At 37.9% G+C, this 19068-nt stretch overlaps 1 protein-coding gene across 3 annotated transcripts in view; it reads left to right on the forward strand.

Moving 5' to 3' along the window:
* washc5 (WASH complex subunit 5) overlaps positions 1 to 19068 on the forward strand; it is a 73485-nt gene that overhangs the window by 19166 nt on the left and 35251 nt on the right. For all 3 annotated transcript variants that reach the window (XR_011352142.1, XM_069920898.1, XM_069920896.1), the window contains exons 7-13: positions 2667 to 2780; positions 3530 to 3701; positions 5422 to 5549; positions 8340 to 8469; positions 9046 to 9158; positions 16612 to 16778; positions 18819 to 18894. Coding sequence is in view for 2 of the 3 variants with exons in the window: in XM_069920898.1 (XP_069776999.1) it covers positions 2667 to 2780; positions 3530 to 3701; positions 5422 to 5549; positions 8340 to 8469; positions 9046 to 9158; positions 16612 to 16778; positions 18819 to 18894 (900 nt within the window). In the remaining variant the exon portion in view is untranslated. The remainder of the gene's footprint in view (positions 1 to 2666; positions 2781 to 3529; positions 3702 to 5421; positions 5550 to 8339; positions 8470 to 9045; positions 9159 to 16611; positions 16779 to 18818; positions 18895 to 19068) is intronic.

The raw sequence follows: 19068 nt of genomic DNA on the forward strand, positions 1-19068 counted from the left end.
TTTAAGTTGATGAAGATCCTTTTAAAAAAAAATAACAAAGAGATGGGATTGCCAATAACATTAATGGAAAGAGTTAATTGTATAAAATTGAATATATTTTTAAGAGTGTAATATCTTTTTCAAACATTATCTATATCTCTTCCGCAAAAAATTTTTTCAGGAACTAAATTAGTGATTTCCCAATGTGGGCGCTGCCGCCCTCCCACATAGGCATTAGAAAGATCCAGGGGGGTGGTGAGGGAAAAGGGGATGGTCAGGGGGCTGTGAGGAAATAGGGGGCATTCTGAACCTTCCGTCTTGTTATTATTCAGTTTGTTGCAAAGTTCAATGAAGAAGCCAGTGCAGTAATTTTCTGACCAGACTCAGGGTGGCAGTAGTGAGCAAAATAAACAGCGACAAGGCATTCTCGGTGGCTGCCATGTTAGCAGCGTCATTACACCCCCCTCCTAGCGCTGCCACCAAATCCCCTCCCCTCCTAGCGCTGCCACCAAATCCCCTCCCCTCCTAGCGCTGCCACCAAATCCCCTCCCCTCCTAGCGCTGCCACCAAATCCCCTCCCCTCCTAGCGCTGCCACCAAATCCCCTCCCCTCCTAGCGCTGCCACCAAATCCCCTCCCCTCCTAGCGCTGCCACCAAATCCCCTCCCCTCCTAGCGCTGCCACCAAATCCCCTCCCCTCCTAGCGCTGCCACCAAATCCCCTCCCCTCCTAGCGCTGCCACCAAATCCCCTCCCCTCCTAGCGCTGCCACCAAATCCCCTCCCCTCCTAGCGCTGCCACCAAATCCCCTCCCCTCCTAGCGCTGCCACCAAATCCCCTCCCCTCCTAGCGCTGCCACCAAATCCCCTCCCCTCCTAGCGCTGCCACCAAACCCCCTCCCCCTCAGCACGGTCACCAACCTCTCCCTTAGTGCGGCCACCGACACCCCCTCCCCCACCTTCTCAGCACTGCCACACCCCCCCCAACCCCACTCAGTGCCGCCACCGACCCCCCGACCCTGTTCAATGCTACCACTATCCTCCCACCCTCCCGCTCAGCACCAACACTAAACCCCCCCACCCCACTCAGCGGATCCATTAACCCCTCCCCCCCACCCAGTGCCGTCAGTGCACCCTCTCAATGCCCCTGCCACCCCTAACTGAGCACATTAACTAACCCCCTCAACCCGTTCAGTGCCGCCGCCATCCCTCGCTCAACACATTCATCACCCCCTCCCCCAGTGTCATTGTATGGAGTGAGGTGTGCTCGGGATTTGGTCTGGAGTCTAAAAGAGTAGCAGACGGAAAAAGTTTGGGAACTGCTGAACTAAATAAATAATATAAGGAAATTTATTTGGAAGGGCAAGATGTCAAGAGTATTGTTAGGAAAAATTAACATGGAAATATGAATTGGGGGGTCTGCAATTTCCAGATTAAAAAAATTATAGAGCTCCACAGATGAGATTTCTCTCTTCCTTTTATGAAGAAGGAGAGAATCCAGCATGGATCAAAATAGAGATGGATAAGGTAGGAGAGAAGACCAAAAGATTTTGTATACGAATGGGAACCAAGATTAATGTCTGAGGATAGAGATACACCACTGTTGAAACATTTGATTAATGTATGGAACAAAGTAAATAATGAAATGGGAATAAAGAATCATGGGTTAATTAAAATGCCTTTGATTCAAAATAGATTTTTACCGTTTATTATGAAATTGAAATTGAATTTTTTCCAAAAGGAATTTATGAAAATTGCATTAGCAGTTGCAAGAAAATCTAAAGCAGTGACAAGGAAATCAGATTCCCATTTAGGAAAGATGGCATGCAGAAATATATAGTTGTGGTGGCCTGCAATTGCGTAGATCGGGCCGGCACATCGTGCGGCAGCAGATCGCTAAAGTGACTCCCAGGACAATGAACCGGTGGGTGGGGGTAGAAGCTGGGGCAGCATCAGAACAACAGCCCTAAAGTGGCGTTGGTCAAACTGCCCACCCAGCTAACTCAGCAGAAACAGACTGGGGAAAAAGGACATTCATATGCATGGTTATTCCAGCCCGCTATTGTTATTCATATGGATGGCTCAGTCAATCAGTAAAAACAGCGGGAACTTGAACAGTATAAAAACAGCCTTTCCAGCCCTAATAAAGAAATGAATTTAACCTGCCACTCTGTGTGTGTGTGTGTGTGTGTGTGTGTGTGTGTGTGTGTGTGTGTGTGTGTGTGTGTGTGTGTGTGTGTGTGTGTGTGTGTGTGTGTGTGTGTGTGTGAAAATTTTGTGCCCATATTTACATAAATTAGGTATGAATTTATGAGCTTTCCCTGTAGCTCATGAAATCTTCCTAACTACTTGGAATAAATAAATGATTATATTGAATGCAAAGTTGTGTAAATGGTGATGATATTTTGACAAACAGGTTTTTTTTTCTTTTTTCTAACTTTTCTCTATCTTTAAATCTTTTTCTTTTTTCTTTTAATTTTACTTTTATTTGGAGATTATTATTTGGGGGAGGGGTTGGTGGGATTTATTGTAGCATGTATAATTGATTTGAATGTATGATTGACATTTTCTGTATTTGGATACTTGTACATGTTTGAAAATTTTAAATAAAATATTCAAATATAAAGAAACTTTATTTGTCTGCTGAGCCAGGATGTGTGCTCAAGAATTGTTGCTTTTATTCTCATCAGGTAATAAGTATTTATATGGGTATCACTGTCAATCTAATTGAAGCTTGGGAACCGTTCAAAGCTGCAAGGACAGCTTTACATTATACACTGGAGCAATCGAACATCAGGGAACAGGTATGATCTCGGGAGGATGAAATCTCTCCCTTGCGGTAATTGAAATACAGTAAAATCCTTGTTATCCAGAATTCAAGCAACAGAAGAAAAAAATATCATGGAAAATATATATGTAAAAAATACGAAAGTTTAAAATTTGTGCCCCCTTGCGATCAACAATCACTCAATATGCCTTCTCAAGCAACCAGAAAATTCACTTATCCGGCATCTACCAATCCCCATAGATGCCGGATACTGGGGGTTTTACTGTATTTTTATATTTTGATTGTTCCAGTCTTTCCTTGATTGTAGAACAAAATTGTTAATAAGGAACTAGCATGCTGCTTGACAATTTAACAATTGCTGGCTGTTTTGTGCATGGGGAGAAAAAGCATTGCTATAAAACAAAAGCTGTCAATTCACTGTCATCTATTTTCCATGGCTTAATTTGTAGAGTTTGTGCCTCTTGGCTCCAGCAACCCCATGTGACTGTGTGGGTCTCCTCCAGGTGCTTCTGTTTCCTCCCAAATTCGAGGAAACAGACATGCGGGTTGGTAGATTAATTGGTTGCTGTAAGCTGCCCCTTGTGTGCAATTTTGTGGCAGAATCTAAAGAGGGTTGACAGGAATGTATGGATTAGTTTAAAAATGGTGTGCATGGGTGGAAAAGTGTTTCTGTGCTCTGTGACCCTGACTATTGTCAACCACAATAGGAACAGTGCTTTATATTGTTGAATGAGACTTACTTTCAGATGGGGGTTTTGTTTGCAGGCCAGTCGATATGGAATGAGCGTTGACTGCCTGCGCCAGCAAGTGCAGCAGTTTCTAAAAGAAGGTTTCTTGAGAGAAGAGTATGTGCTGGACCACATTCCTAAACTAGTCAACTGCTTGAGGGATTGTAATGTGTCCCTTCGCTGGTTGATGCTTCATACTGCTGATTTTGGTAGGTGTGAAGGAAAATCTGTTTGAAATTAGTTTTATGATACCATTTAAGTTCCTAATTAATGCAAACCATCTAGGAATTGATTTGCAATTGATAAATGTAGAACAATGGTTCTCAACCTTTATCTTTCCACTCACATACCACTTGAAATATTCCCGATGCCAGTGATTAGTAAGGGGTTGCTTCAGGTGGTATGTGGGTAGAAAGAAAAAGTTTGAAAACCACTGTTTTAATCATACCTAATTTACTCGTTAGGCGCACGGTTTCATAACGCCAAAGGAAACGGGCCAATGAGAATTTTTCTCAAGAAAAATATTTCAGTAACAATTGGGACTAGAGCAGCGATTCTCAACCTTCCCTTCCCACTCACCTACCACCTTAAGCAACCCATTACTAATCACAGAGCGCCGATGGCATAGGGATTACTTAAAGTGGTACGTGAGTGGAAAGAAAAAGGTTGAGACCCACTGATGTAGAAATCGTTCACTCTACTTGTTGAAATTTTATTAAATTGAATAGCCTAAGATTGTTTATCGAGGTGTTCGGAGAAAACTGAATACAATAGAAGCTAAGCCCAATTTTAAAATGTTGCATAATTATGCTGAGACCCTTCGATTGATCTTTATTCTTGCATGAAGTGACTTCTGTAAAAGGCACTGTAGTGTGGTAAATGTGCAGGTGCTGACGAGCCTGTCAGCAGTTGTAGGGTTCATCGGGCGACCTAATTCCTGTATTAACTCTCCATTGTAGTTCCTCCAAGTCTTGGAGGTGGGAATGTGAGTGATACCAGGTACAGTGACAGCAAATTATCCTGTCCTCTCAGGAGGAGCTCAGCCTGTTTTAAGGGCTCACCACGCTGCAGGTTTGTGGAGTTGGTGCCATCACAGATCTTTGCAGCTTACCTAGTGCAGTTCACCTAGCTTCACCTAGTGTAGTTGAGAAGGAAATCCCTCTGGTAGGTTTTTGAGAAATATGGCACATTAATGTCTGAGCTACTCATGTAGATTAATGTGCATTGGTTGGAATTAATTGGAAAAATTTCATGTTCAGTAATATTCTTATTATCTTGAATTCAAGCAACCGGAAAAAAAAAGAAATAGGTAAAAAACACAAAAGTTTAAAATTGGTGCCTCATAGTGGTTAGTTTGCCAATCACGCCACATGCAATCTCAAGCAACTCATACCAATCCACATAGGTGCTGGATACTGGGGGATTTTACTGTATATAAGAGGAGAGAAAGCCTTTATCCCATTGATCTCAGCTGGACTTAAACTAAGCTTCTTGCAGCCCACTGATAGAAGACGTGTAAATCAAACAAGCTAACCAATTCAATGATGCAAAGTACATTGCACATAGTCATTGTTATTTTAAACTGGGTTGTGGGTTGAAGTCCTGATCCAGGTACTTAAGCACCAAAATCAAGGCTGATAATCTAGCTTTTCAATGAGAGACTAAGTGCTTGATTGTTGGAAATGCTATTAGAAGTGATACAATTTGGGGCACCATGTTGAGGTCAAACAAGGGTTATACGTAGAGTGCTGATCAATATTCATCCCTCGCTCAATATAAATTCAACTGACTTTTTGGTCATGAGCTTGGATAATAGTGACTGAAAATAGCTGTAAAGCACATTGCGGCTTTCTTAAGTGGAGGTCAAAGGTGCTTTCTGTAAATGAAAATCTGTCTTTTTAATGACTGAATCCCCTTCTTATTTTACAGTGTATGATTCAAACAACAAGCGACTACGACAGATAAAGGATCAAGTTTTCACTGACTCCAAATATAGTGCAAAAACCCTTTTCCAGCTTTTGCTGGACAGTGCCCAGTTAGAGCTTGTTTTGAAGGAGGTATAGTCCTCTTATTCTCTGTGGTTGCACTTTCTGTAAATGATTAAAAAAAAACATTGTTACATTAGAACAAGTTAAACATGCAAAACTGACCATATGAAAGTGCTGTCTTGTTATGAATGAGTAGGGCTTGGGAATGTAATCCTGTGATCACCACTTGGGAAATGTCTCAATCAATTGACCTCCTTTATGTTTAATTCTCTCTTTGTACTTGCATCTTGACGCTCTACTTTGGAGAAGTGCAGGTTTAAAAAGCTACTGTGTTTTGCTCAGCAAATGCACAGCTCTTCATTCTTTTGAGTAATTTTTTCCTTGACCCTTTTCCTTTGCCAACTTGCTCCTCCTAGCCTTACACAAAAAAGATGACTGGTTTTGCCCATGCTCTGTAGATTGGATTGCAGATTTTATGTATGAACTGATTCTGGTTCTTGTCTTTGTCCAATTTTATTATTCCTCTCATAGACCAATTTGATTAACATTTTATGAAAATGGCTAAGTATGCAAATGAAATCACTGATCTGGTACTCAGCCCTGGGTATTCAGGAGGTACTGTGAATCATCATTAAAAGTGTACACCACCACAATTTATAATGTCATAGTCTGGCCTTTCTGTCACTTGATCTTTACAGTCCAGCAAGGCATCATAGTTCAGCAAGGAGTACAGAGGCATGTACTAGTTGTGTCTAAAAATGATCTGGCCCTGGGATTGAAACAAAGGATCACAAATGCCAAATACAATTCACTGGACAGAGCCAAGTAATCTTGCACCAAATGGATCAGATCAAAGCTTTACAGGCCTGCCACAGCTCTGGATAATTAAACAGCTACCAGGAAAAGGCTTCACATTTATCCCTTCCACAATCAGTGCAGGTTGGAAACATCACCCATTGATATAGGGGCATCCAAGGCAGTGAGCTTTGTCCCCTATTCTTTTCACCTCATATTACATAAGTATTTTTTAATGTTTTATGCAGTCGGTAGGAGAGAAGTACGGAAGAACCCAAAACTTGACTCCTTCATAGGGAAAGACGATCATAAACTTTAAGGAGAGTCGGGGGTGGGGGTGGGAATACCCGGGAAAAAAAAGTTGAGAACGGCTGGTGAACCGGTGCGGACTCGAAAGGCCAACATGGCCTGTTTCCGCTCCGTAAATGGTTATATGGTAATATAACACTGCTGCGGCCCAACAAATGAATGCTGAGGCAAAGCATTGGCCACCATGTCCAACCAGAGATTGGTTGAGGTTGATTTATTTTGGTTTCCTCCTAAGATTCCCACCATTACATCTGCCAGCCTCCAGCCTGTTAAATTCACTATGTGTGATGCAAAGAACTGGATACAGGCCAGCTTTGTAGGATTAGCCAGATTACCAGCCAAACTGTTCCAGTAACACCGGTATTTCACTGACCATGTCAAAAGATTGCTCTGGAATATCCTTTAGACTAAAAGAAGACCACCAGTCCTCAACTATCACCAAAATGATGGAAGGGTTGCCATTAGTCAAATCATTTGACATGAGAGACTGAAGCAAAAAACAATCTTCTGGAGGAAATCGGTAGGTTAAGCAGCGTCAGTGAAGAGAAAGAATAGCCAATGTTTTGGGATGAAACCCTTCATCGAGGCCTCGATAGCCAGTATAATGAGAATAGGTTTGGAGGGGTTGAACAGGTACTAGACAGGATTGTGAACTAGGGAGGGATGAAGAATGACTAACAGATTGAGAGTTGGAGGCATTTGAATGGCAATGGTTTGAAAAAATGGCTCAACATCTTTTTAAGAGCAGTCTGGGATGTGCAATCAATGCTGGCATTGCCAGTAAAAACTTAAATCCCCACCCCCCCCTAAAAAATAGGTTTTGAAAGGAATTATCCAAAATGTAAGTGCATTGTCTCAACATTGTAGGCTAACCTTTTTGTTATTTGAGGTATCATTCATGGGGCTGAGATGTTAAACTGAGATCTTCTTTATAGTATGTGTTATGTGGCCCATTCTAGTTTTCAGGACAAGTCCAGTGTTCTTGGCCAAATCTTGAAAATTAATTAAACATCACTCAATGTTTAATTTTGTTTGCCTTGGTTTTGCCCTTTATTTTTCTAAACCTTGCTCCCACCTATGTACCTTGAGGTGAGTACCTTTTCTGCAAATTCGCATGTACAACTGTTCCTTTGCGCAATTTGTTAGTTAATGTGGATAAAGTCTGTGTTATCAGTTTAAACTTTTGGAGAATACCATGTCACAACAGGAAGCATTTCCTTGCCTTTATAATGTTGTCTTCTATCTCTTTATCGGTGTTGAATCTTGTTTGCCGAACTTATCAAATGCCATCTAATAGTCCATAAAATTAGCATTGATGCACATGTTTATCGGCAGGCTGGCGGCTTAGGTATCAGTATCCCTGAAGATAGATTCAATAACTTTTCTTTCAATTGAGGTGAAATGGACAGGTCTGTTTAACTGGTTTTATATACTTAAGCACAGCGGATGCATTATTAATGGTGTGAAAGAGAGTGGGCAATTTTCTTAGCTAGCCTTGTTGTTTGTTCCCTATTTATGACTTTTTTTTCTTGTCATTTCCCAAATTTACTTACAGGAGCAATTAGTAAAGTTGGGCTCTGGTGCATAATGCACTTGATCATTGCAACTCAGAATCACTAGATCTAATGCACAATGATACCTCACCACTCCAAACTAGAATGCTTCACCTCATGGTCATTTCAGTGTTTTTTAATCTTGCAGCGATAAGAGGCAGTTTTTATTTTCTGAATTACACTTACTTCATTTATCATTCAGATGTTCAAGCAAATGTTGTCAGAAAAGCAATCAAAGTGGGAAAGCTACCAGAAGGAAGGCTGTGAGAGAATGACTGAACTGGCAGAGGTGTTCTCCGGTGTAAAACCTCTCACCAGAGTAGAGAAAAATGGTATGAGATTTATCCTTTGGGTGCTCTATACATGCATTAAATACAAAGCCACATTCCATTCCACAATCTGCCAAGTGCCAGGAGATGGTCTTTTCCCCTTCACTTCCAGGAGTTATGAGATCAGAGGAGGAGGTTGTTGTTTTTTTTTCTGGGTACATTGGGGTGAGTCTTGCTTCTCTAGAGTCGTCAGTTCCAATTGGATGATGCGGCATCTCTCATTGCAATGCACTAATTAACTTTGGTGTGCTTGACCTGGTGTAAAGATGGAGACTTCATAAATTTTAATGACAGTTATTTACATGCCTTGTGGATTGTGGGAAGGGGCAGTTTAAAAAAAAAAAATTGTTTTAATGATTTTTGAAACTAATTAACTTTATTAATTTTTGTAGTGATAGAGTTTATAAAACTTGAAATGCTTGACAGCTTTGATAGAAGCTGAAGCTTTAGTCTCGCTTTTGTTTTCAGTATGAAGTAGTCCATGGGGTGGGATCTTTGCACAACAGCTGTGTATTACAAATGTACATTTTACTGTGATGCACACAGATTATTAACTAGTCTTTTTTTAAATGCTGACAGAAAATCTGCAGGCTTGGTTTCGTGAGATCTCCAAGCAGATTTCTTCCTTGAATTATGAAGATTCAACAGCTGCTGGGAGAAAGACTGTGCAGCTGATCCAAGCTTTGGAGGAGGTATGACATTTTGGGCTCTAAACAGAATTGGTCTGGAAGTTAATTTGGAGGTTTGGTGAGGTTTATTTAAAAATTCAGACTGGGAAGGTCATAAAAAGGTAGTAGATGTGGTTTTCTGGTCTTGCAATAATTAGAACTTGTAACTGATCCAGAGGTTTCGTTCCTGCCATTATCAGATTCCTGAATGAACCTCATGCTAGTAAAATGTTGTCTGGGTTCTTGCGTCTGCCTCCTCTTCTGTATCATGGCAGCATTCAACTATGGTTTATTTCAAAATTTATAAAAGCTTTCAAACATATGTAAAGGAACATTGATTTGTGTTAATAGGTGCAATCAAATAGTAATTTTCAAAAAAATCTGAATGTTAACATTGTATATTTTTTCAAAAAATTTTAATTTAGTTATTAAAAAAATCATTTCTATGTTGTAAAAGTGATCAATTTCACCACAAATCATTGTTATTCCAATTATATGATAATATGGAATTCATTGTCATTGATAAACATCCATGGGAATACCTGGTGCCACATAGAGTCGTGTACTGGATATCTTGGGGAAGTTGTTGGAGACTGGCATTGTTAAAGAATAGAATAATCTAACAGGTGGACTCACCTCTTCTTTGGTCATATTGTGAATCTACAGTTTCTTAAAATTGGTTCAAGAATTCCACCAAATTTTTTTTTTAATTCAAAATTTTTCACACTGTGAACCATATCAATCAAAATACATACAAACATTTCCCTCTTAAATATACACAGTGGCATTTTCTCCCCTTTTTTCCCCCTACCTTCCCTCGCCCCTTTCCACCCCCCTCCAAACCCATTAAACGTTCAACATATACAATACAATAAAACCATTAAACAATGTCATCACACAATGAAAATAAACAAGAAAAATGTGTCATCTACTTTTACACACTGGATCAGGTCATTTTGTCTTCTTATCATTTTAACATTTTAGGGGGTGGAGGTCCGAGGCAAGCCCTATCTGTTATGTTCCATGTACAGTTCCCAAATTTGTTCAAATAATGTGTTCAAATTTCCATGTACCATTGCTGTACTCTCAGGCTCTCTTCTGATTTCCAAGTTGACATTATACATTTTTTTGCTACCGTTGAGGCTATCATAATAAATCTTTTTTGCGCTTCATCCAGTTTGAGACTTAATTCTTTACTTCTTATATTACTTAGAAGAAAGATCTCTGGATTTTTTGGTATGTTGCTTTTTGTGATTTTTATTTAATACCTGATTTAGATCTTCCCAAAACTTTTTCACTTTCTCACATGCACAAATTGCATTATACTGTATCATACGTAACCTTGTGTTTATTATATTCTTCATAATTCCAGAGCATAACTTTTCCCATGTTTCATTTTTTATCTTTATGTTTAAACATTTTCCCCACTTTTGTTTGGGTTTATAGCTTATTTCATCATTTTCCTTCTCTTCCAGCTTGATGTACATGTTCATTATAAATCTTTTTATTATCATTGTTTCTGTAATCACATATTCAAAGCTGCTTCCTTCTGGTAATCTCAGTCTGTTTCCCAATTTATCCTTTAAGTAGGTTTTCAGTTGATGATACGCAAACATTGTACCATGAGTTATTCCATATTTGTACTTCATTTGAATAATTTATTCATGTTAATAAATTATTTCCCAAAAAACAATTTTCTATTCTTTTAATTCCTTTTCTCTCCCATTCTCTAAAGGAAAGGTTACTATTGTAAAAGGGATTAGCTGATTTTGTGTCAATTATAATTTTGGTATTTAACTTTTGGGGCGTGATGTATAGCCTGTGTATCCAATTATATTGTATAATGCGTAACCTCGTGTTTATTGTATTTCTCAAAGTTTTGGAGCATAGCTTTTCCCATGTTACATTCTTTATCTTTATGTTTAGATCTTGTTCCCATTTTTGTTTAGGTTTACAGCTTGTTTCCTCATTCTCTTTTCTTGCAGTTTGATGTACATATTTGTTATAAATCTTTTAATTATCATTGTGTCTGTAATCACATATTCAAAATTGCTTCAACCTCAGACTGCTTCCCAATTTGTCCTTCAAGTAGGTTTTCAGTTGGTGGTATGCAAACCTTGTATCGTGAGTTATATTATGTTTGTCCTTCATTTGTTCAAAAGATAATAATTTATTTCCCGAAAAACAATTTTCTATTCTTTTGATCCCTTTTCTCTCCCATTCTCTAAAGGAAAGGTTATGCGTCAATATTAATTTTGGTAGTTGATCATTTGTTTTATTCCTTTCCACGTGAATCTTCTTCCAAATGTTGAGCAGATGGTGCAGTACTGGTGAATTCCTATGTTGCACCAGTTTTTCATCCCACTTATATAGTATATGTTCAGGTACCTTCTCCCCTATTTTATCTTGCTCTAATCTGGTCCAATCTGGTTTTTCCCTTGTTAGATAAAAATCTGATAGGTATCTTAATTGTGCTGCTCTATAATAATTCTTAAAGTTTGGTAGCTGTACGCCCCCTTGTTTGTACCATTCTGTTAATTTATCTAGCGCTATCCTCGGTTTTCCCCCCTTTCCATAAGAATTTCCTTATTATCTTCTTTAGCTCCTTGAAGAATTTCTCTGTTAGGTGAATTGGTAATGATTGAAATAGGTATTGTATCCTTGGGAAAATATTCATTTTAATACAATTTACCCTTCCTATCAGTGTTAGTGGTAAATCTTTCCAATGCTCTAAGTTGTCTTGTAATTTCTTCATTAATGGCTGATAATTTAGTTTGTATAGATGGCCTAGATTATTATCTAGTTGTATTCCTAGGTATCGAATTGCTTGTGTTTGCCATCTAAATGGTGATTCTTTCTTAAACTTTGTGAAATCCGCATTATTCATTGGCATTGCTTCACTTTTATTTGCGTTGATCTTGTACCCCGATACTTCTCCATATTCCTTCAATTTCTTATGTAATTCTTTTATTGATATTTCTGGTTCTGTTAAGTATACTACGATGTCATCTGCAAATAGACTGATTTTATATTCCTTCTCTTTTATTTTTAATCCCTCTTATTTTATTTTCTGTTCTTAACAGTTCTGCCAGTGGTTCTATAGCTAATGCGAACAGTGAGGGAGATGGTGGACATCCCTGCCTAGTTGATCTGCTTAATTTAAATTGGTTTGATGTATATCCATTTACTGTCACCTTCGCCAATGGTCCCTTATATAATGCTTTAATCCAATTAATATATTTCTCTGGTAGGTTGAACCTCTGTAGTACTTTGAATAAATAATTCCATTCTACTCTGTCAAAGGCTTTCTCTGCATCTAGAGCAACCGCCACTGTTGGCATCTTGTTTCCTTGTACTGCATGGATTAAGTTAATGAACTTTGATATTGTCTGTTGTTCGTCTTTTAATAAATCCAGTTTGATCTAGTTTTACTATTTTTGGTACACAGTCGGCCAATCTGTTTGCTAATAGTTTAGCTATTATCTTATAATCTGTGTTAAGTAGAGATATTAGTCTATACGATGCTAGTGTTAGTAGATCTTTCCCTGTCTTTGGTATTACTGTAATTATTGCTGTTTTGCATGAATCTGGCATGTTTTGTGTTTCTTCAATCTGGTTCATTACTTCCAAGAGAGGAGGAATTAATAACTCTTTAAATGTTTTATAGAATTCTATTGGGAGTCCATCCTCTCCTGGCGTTTTATTGTTTTGTAGTTTTTTTTATATGTATCCTGTATTTCCTCTATTTCAAATGGTTTTATTAATTTATTTTGCTCCTTTTCTTGCAATTTCAGTAGTTCAATTTTAGCTAGAAATTCATCTCTTTTTTCTTCTTTCCCTTCGTTCTCAGTTCGATATAGTTGCTCTTAGAATTCCCTGAAGTTTTCGTTGATCTCCGTTGGGTTATATGTAATTTGTTTGTCCTTTTTCCTTGATGCCAATACCGTTCTTTTAGTTTGTTCTGTCTTAAGCTGCCAAGCTAGTATTTTGTGCATTTTTTCTCCTAGCTCATAATACTTCTGTTTTGTCTTCATTATGTTCTTCTCCACCTTATATGTTTGTAGTGTTTCATATTTTATTTTTTTGTCCGCCAATTCTCATGTTTTAGTTGTATCTTCCTTTATTGCTAATTCTTTTTCTGTACTTGCTATTTCCCTTTCCAACTGTTCTATTTCCTGATTGTAGTCCTCCTTCATCTTAGTTACATAACTTATTATCTGCCCTCTGATGAACGCTTTCATTGCATCCCATAGTATAAACTTATCTTTCACTGATTCCGTATTTATTAAATAAATGGGATCCAACAGTATCAGATAGATGTTTTCGCTGCAAGAAGGAAACGGGAACAACAGTACATGCAATTTGGGCATGTGAGAAAGTGGAAAAATTTTGGGAAGATCTAAACCAGGTATTAAATAAAATCACAAAAAGCAACATACCAAAAAACCCAGAGATCTTTCTTCTAAGTAATATAAGAAGTAAAGAACTTGGACTCGATTTGGATGGAGCACAAAAAAGATTTATTATGATAGCCTTAGCTGTAGCAAAAAAATGTATTATGTCAACCTGGAAATTAGAAGATAGCCTGAGAATACAGCAATGGTACATAGAAATGAATACATGTATTCCATTGGAAAAAATAACATATAATTTAAGAAATAGCATCACAGTATTCAAACAAATTTGGGAACCGTACATGGAACTCAATAGAGAAGACCTACCGTGGACCTCCACCGCCTAAAATGACAGAAGGAGAAGAATACGAAATGACCTGACCCAGTATGTAAAAGTAGAAGACACAAATTTCTTGTTAATGTTCATTGTGTGACGACGTTGTTTAATGGGTTTAATGTATCATGTAGGTTGAACGTTGAGTGAGTGGGGACGGGGAGGGGGGGAAAAGGGGAGAAAATGACACTGTGTATATTCAAGAGGGAAATGTCTGTGTGTATTTTGGTCAGTATGGTTCATAGTGTGAAAAATAAAAAAATAAAAAAAAAATAATAATTTTGGTAGTTGATCATTTGTTTTATTCCTTTCTATGTGAATCTTCTTCCAAATGTTGAGCAGATGGTGCAGTACTGGTGAATTCCTATGTTGCACCAGTTTTTCATCCCACTTATATAGTATATGTTCCGGTACCTTCTCCCCTATTTTATCTAGCTCAATCTTAGTCCAATCTGATTTTTCCCTTGTCTGATAAAAATCTGATAAATACCTTAATTGTGCTGCTCTATAATAATTCTTAAAGTTTGGTAAATGCAAACCACCTTGGTTGTACCTCTCTGTTAATTTATCTAACGCTATCCTCGATTTTCCCCCTGTTCCATAAAAATTTCCTTATTATTCTCTTTAGTTCATTAAAGAATTTCTCTGTTAAGGGAATTGGTAATGATTGAAATAAGTATTGTATCCTTGGGAAGACATTCATTTTAATGCAATTTACCCTCCCTATCAACGTTAGTGGTAACTCTTTCCAATGTTCTAAGCCTTCCTGCAATTTCTTTATTAGTGGCTGATAATTTAATTTGTACAGGTGTCTTAAATTATTATCTAATCTAATACCTAGGTATCGGATTGCTTGTGTTTGCCATTTAAATGGTGATTCTTTTTAAAATTCTGTATAATCCGCATTACTCATTGGCATCGCTTCACTTTTATTTGCGTTGATCTTGTACCCTGATATTTCTCCATACTCCTTCAATTTCTTATGTAGTTCTTTTCTTGATATTTCTGGTTCTGTTAAGTATACAATGATGTCATCCACAAATAAACTGATTTTATATTCCTTTCTCCTTTATTTTTAATCCCTTTTATTTTATTTTCTGTTCTTATCAGTTCTGCCAATGGTTCTATTGCTAAAGCGAACAGTGAGGGAGATAGTGGACATCCCTGCCTAGTTGACCTACTTAATTTAAATTGCTTCGATACATATCCATTTACTATTACCTTTGCAAATGGTCCGTTATATAATGCTTTAATCCAATTAATATATTTTTCTGGTAGATTGAACCTCTGTAATACTTTGAATAAATAATTCCATTCTACTCTGTCAAAGGCTTTTTCTGCATCTAAAGCAACAGCCACTATTGGTATCTTATTTCCTTGAAATGGATGAATTAAATTAATAAATTTACAGACATTATCCCCTGTTCATCTTTTCTTAATAAATCCAGTTTGATCTTGTTTTACTATTTTTGGTACACAGTCGGCCAATCTGTTTGCTAATAATTTTGCTATTACCTTATAATCTGAATTAAGTAGAGATATTAGTCTATATGATGCTGGTGTTAGTGGATCCTTCCCCGTCTTTGGTATTACTGTATTTATTGCTGTCTTGCATGAATCTGCCAAGTTTTGTGTTTCTTCTATCTGGTTCATTACTTCCAGGAGAGGAGAAATTAATAACTCTTTAAAAGTTTTATAGAATTCTATTGGGAATCCATCCTCTCCAGGCGTTTTATTGTTCGGCAGCTTTTTTAATATATCCTGTACTTCCTCTATTTCAAATGGTTTTATCAGTTTGTTTTGCTCCTTTTCTTGCAATTTCAGCAGTTCAATTTTAGCTAAAAACTCTTCTATTTTATCATCTTTCTCCTCGTTCTCAGTTTGGTATAATTGCTCATAGAATTCCTTAAAGTTCTCATTAATCTCCATTGGATTATATGTAATTTGTTGTCCTTTTTCCTTGATGCCAATACAATTTTTTTAGCTTGTTCTGTTTTAAGTTGCCAGGCTAATATTTTGTGTGTTTTTTCTCCTAGCTCATAATACTTTTGCTTTATTTTCATTATGTTCTTCTCCACCTTATACGTTTGTAATGTTTTGTATTTTATTGCTTGTTCTTTTTCTGTACTTATTATCTCCCTTTCCAATTGTTCTATTTCCCGATTGTAGTCCTTTTTCATCTTAGTTACATAACTTATTATCTGCCCTCTAACGAAGGCTTTCATTGCATTCCATAATATAAATTTGTCCTTCACTGATTCTGTATTTATTTCAAAGTACATTTTAATTTGGCGTTCAATAAATTCTCTAAATTCCTGTCTTTTAAGTAGCATGGAGTTTAATCTCCATCTATTTGTTCTTGGTGGGATGTCCTCCAGTTCTATTGCTAATAACAGGGGTGAATGATCAGATGGCAATCTAGCTTTATATTCAGTTTTCATAACTCTCCCTTGAATATGGGCCGACAACAAAAACCTATCAATCCTTGAGTATGTTTTATGCCTACTCGAATAATATGAGTATTCCTTCTCCCTTGGGTGCTGCCTCCTCCATATATCCATAAGTTTCATTTCCTGCATTGATTTAACCATAAATTTGGCCACTTTATTCTTTTTGCTAGTCTTTTGTCCAGTTTTATCCAACATTGGATCCAAATTAAGGTTAACATCCCCTCCTATCAATATATTTCCCTGCATATCTACAATCTTCAAAAAAATATCTTGCATAAACTTTTGATTCTCTTCATTAGGTGCAAGAATTCCACCAACTTGAAAGTAATTTGCAGATCTGCCAGTTTCTGGCTGATACTCGCAAGTTTCTCCATCAAATGATTCGCACCATCAACATTAAGGAAGAGGTCCTCATCACCATGCAGATCATTGGGGACTTGTCATATGCCTGGCAGCTGATTGACAGGTAGATGTATTCTACAAACTGAATATATGTCTTGAAATCTGTTATTTAATTATAATGGGATTTGGTAGGCAAAGTGATTAACAGCATCTGTGGTTAACATTTCAGGCCTGGAATCCTTTGTCAGAATTGAGAAAGAAATAAGATAGTTCAGACAGCAGAGATGATTGAGGATATAATGGGAATTTCTCTGAAAGGGTGAAATAATTTGGCCATTCGGGTGCAATAGAACCCCTTTGTGAAATGTGTTCCTGGTCTTTGCAAAGTCTGTGTAATGTATAGTCAGGCCTACGTGGATGTGCCCAGCAGACTGGAATATGTAGATGAGATGAAAAAGGATGACCAGGAAAAATATCCAGTCTTGATATAAATGAAAAGAAAAAGTGAGTTACCTAAGGTTGCAGAGTGCCTCCATGAAAGATGAGCTGTTGTCCTCGCATGTTAAGATGAGACCCAATACAAGTTTGAGGAACAGCCTCCAATAGTGGGCAGACTAAAAGCTGTTGCATGGTCTTGCACCAATTTACCCCATCAGTTGATGCCTGGGTTGTCAAGGCTGCTTGGGCTCTTCCCAACTGTCCCTATCTCTTTTACACTCAGGGGAAGCTGTTTTTTCAGCTTTTCCCAAGCTGTAGTTCTTCACAGGAAGCCACAGATTTGCACTGATAGGAGGAAGCTCCTTGGTGACCTCAATGCTTTTATGCAGTGGTACAACCAGGTAAAAGATATCTGTCCTTGCCAACCAATTCAGCTGTTCACCGATGCAGTAAGATGGACCAAACTTGCTAAGGAGGTTTAAAACTTGGAATATGGTGATGAATCCAAGACTGACGTTTTGATATGGTTAGGGCAGCACAGTTCGTGTAATGGTTAACGCGACGCTATTACAGAGCCACTGACCTGGCTCGAATCTGGTGCTATCTGTAAGGAGTTTGTCCATTCTCCCCACGTCTGCACGGTTTTTCCCCGGGAGCTCCAGTTTTCTCCCACCCTCCAAAACGTGCAAGGTTGTAGGTTAATTAGGCGGCACTGGCTGGTAGGGCCTATTATGTCTAATTTAAATTGATGAAGGAAGAGTGGAATGGACATGAATTAAGGCTCTCTTGTCTTCTTGAAAGTGCACCAATCTGCTTGAAAAATGAAACTGGTGATCTCTAAAGCCGACCATGTTGAAATCAGAGTTGTAGAGAGATTCAGTAGGAAAACAAACCAGTCAGCACATTGAATCTACACTGACCATCAAGCAGCTATTCATACTAATACCCTATTTTATTTTGCCCACAATCCCATCAATTCTCCTCCCCTGCTCACCCCACTCTTCCACTCCCCCACACTCCAAATTCTGCTGAGCCCTTAAAGCATTAAGGGAAAGTAGTGTGGCTAATTAAACTATCATCTTGCATGTTTTTTCGATGTGGGAGGAAACTGGAGCACCTGGAAGAAATCTACATTGTCATTGCAGACTCTCCCGTGCAGTGCTGGAGGTTTGGATTGAACCAGTGTCTCTGACAGCAGCTCTATAAGCTATGCCAATCGAGAACTCCTTTTAGAAATTGTTATCTGAAGAAATATTTTCTTGCTCCCATAAAAGTATTAATAACTTGTGATTGGAAATAGTTGACCGATGACAGATTTTTAATTGAAATGACCATAAATTTTGGTGTGTCATTTGCACAGATTTAAGAGGTCTGCTGTTTAGAATCTACTGAGCATGTTCCCTGAAAGTTTGGAGTTAAAAATAAAAACAGTCACTTAAAGTTTTGAAACTTACTTTGTTCTGTTAATAACGTACAGTACTATTATGTTTTACAATTCATTGCTCTTGGTGAATATAAACAAATGTAAAAATTAAACATCATATTTCACCACGGTAATGAATAAGTCACATTCTTTTTGGTTCTTCCAGAATTTTCAGAATGAGAAGACTTGTTTTTTTTTCTCTCAGGAATTCTTATTTTAGTCTTCCTTTCTGCTTGTTATGATGTGCATCAGAGCCGTTAACCTGTGTGTTTGGACAGTGGCTGATATTCTCTTTATCTACAGCTACACATCTATCATGCAAGAAGGTATTCGATCTAGCCCTTCCATGGTCACCAAGCTTAAAGCAACATTTTTAAAGGTGAGTTAAGACATCCAGCTGTGGGTAAAAGTATTGATTTCGTAGAGATCTATTCACTCATTCAGTGTTGCCATTTGAGAGTCGACTTGTTCTGAGAATGTCAGCCCCAAATCTCTGCCTAAGTCCAACAGGAGTTTTGTTTTGCTGCCAATGAGGAGAATTTGATTTTGTTTA

Source organism: Narcine bancroftii, chromosome 2 (assembly GCF_036971445.1).
Source record: "Narcine bancroftii isolate sNarBan1 chromosome 2, sNarBan1.hap1, whole genome shotgun sequence".
Classification (NCBI taxonomy): Eukaryota; Metazoa; Chordata; class Chondrichthyes; order Torpediniformes; family Narcinidae; genus Narcine; species Narcine bancroftii.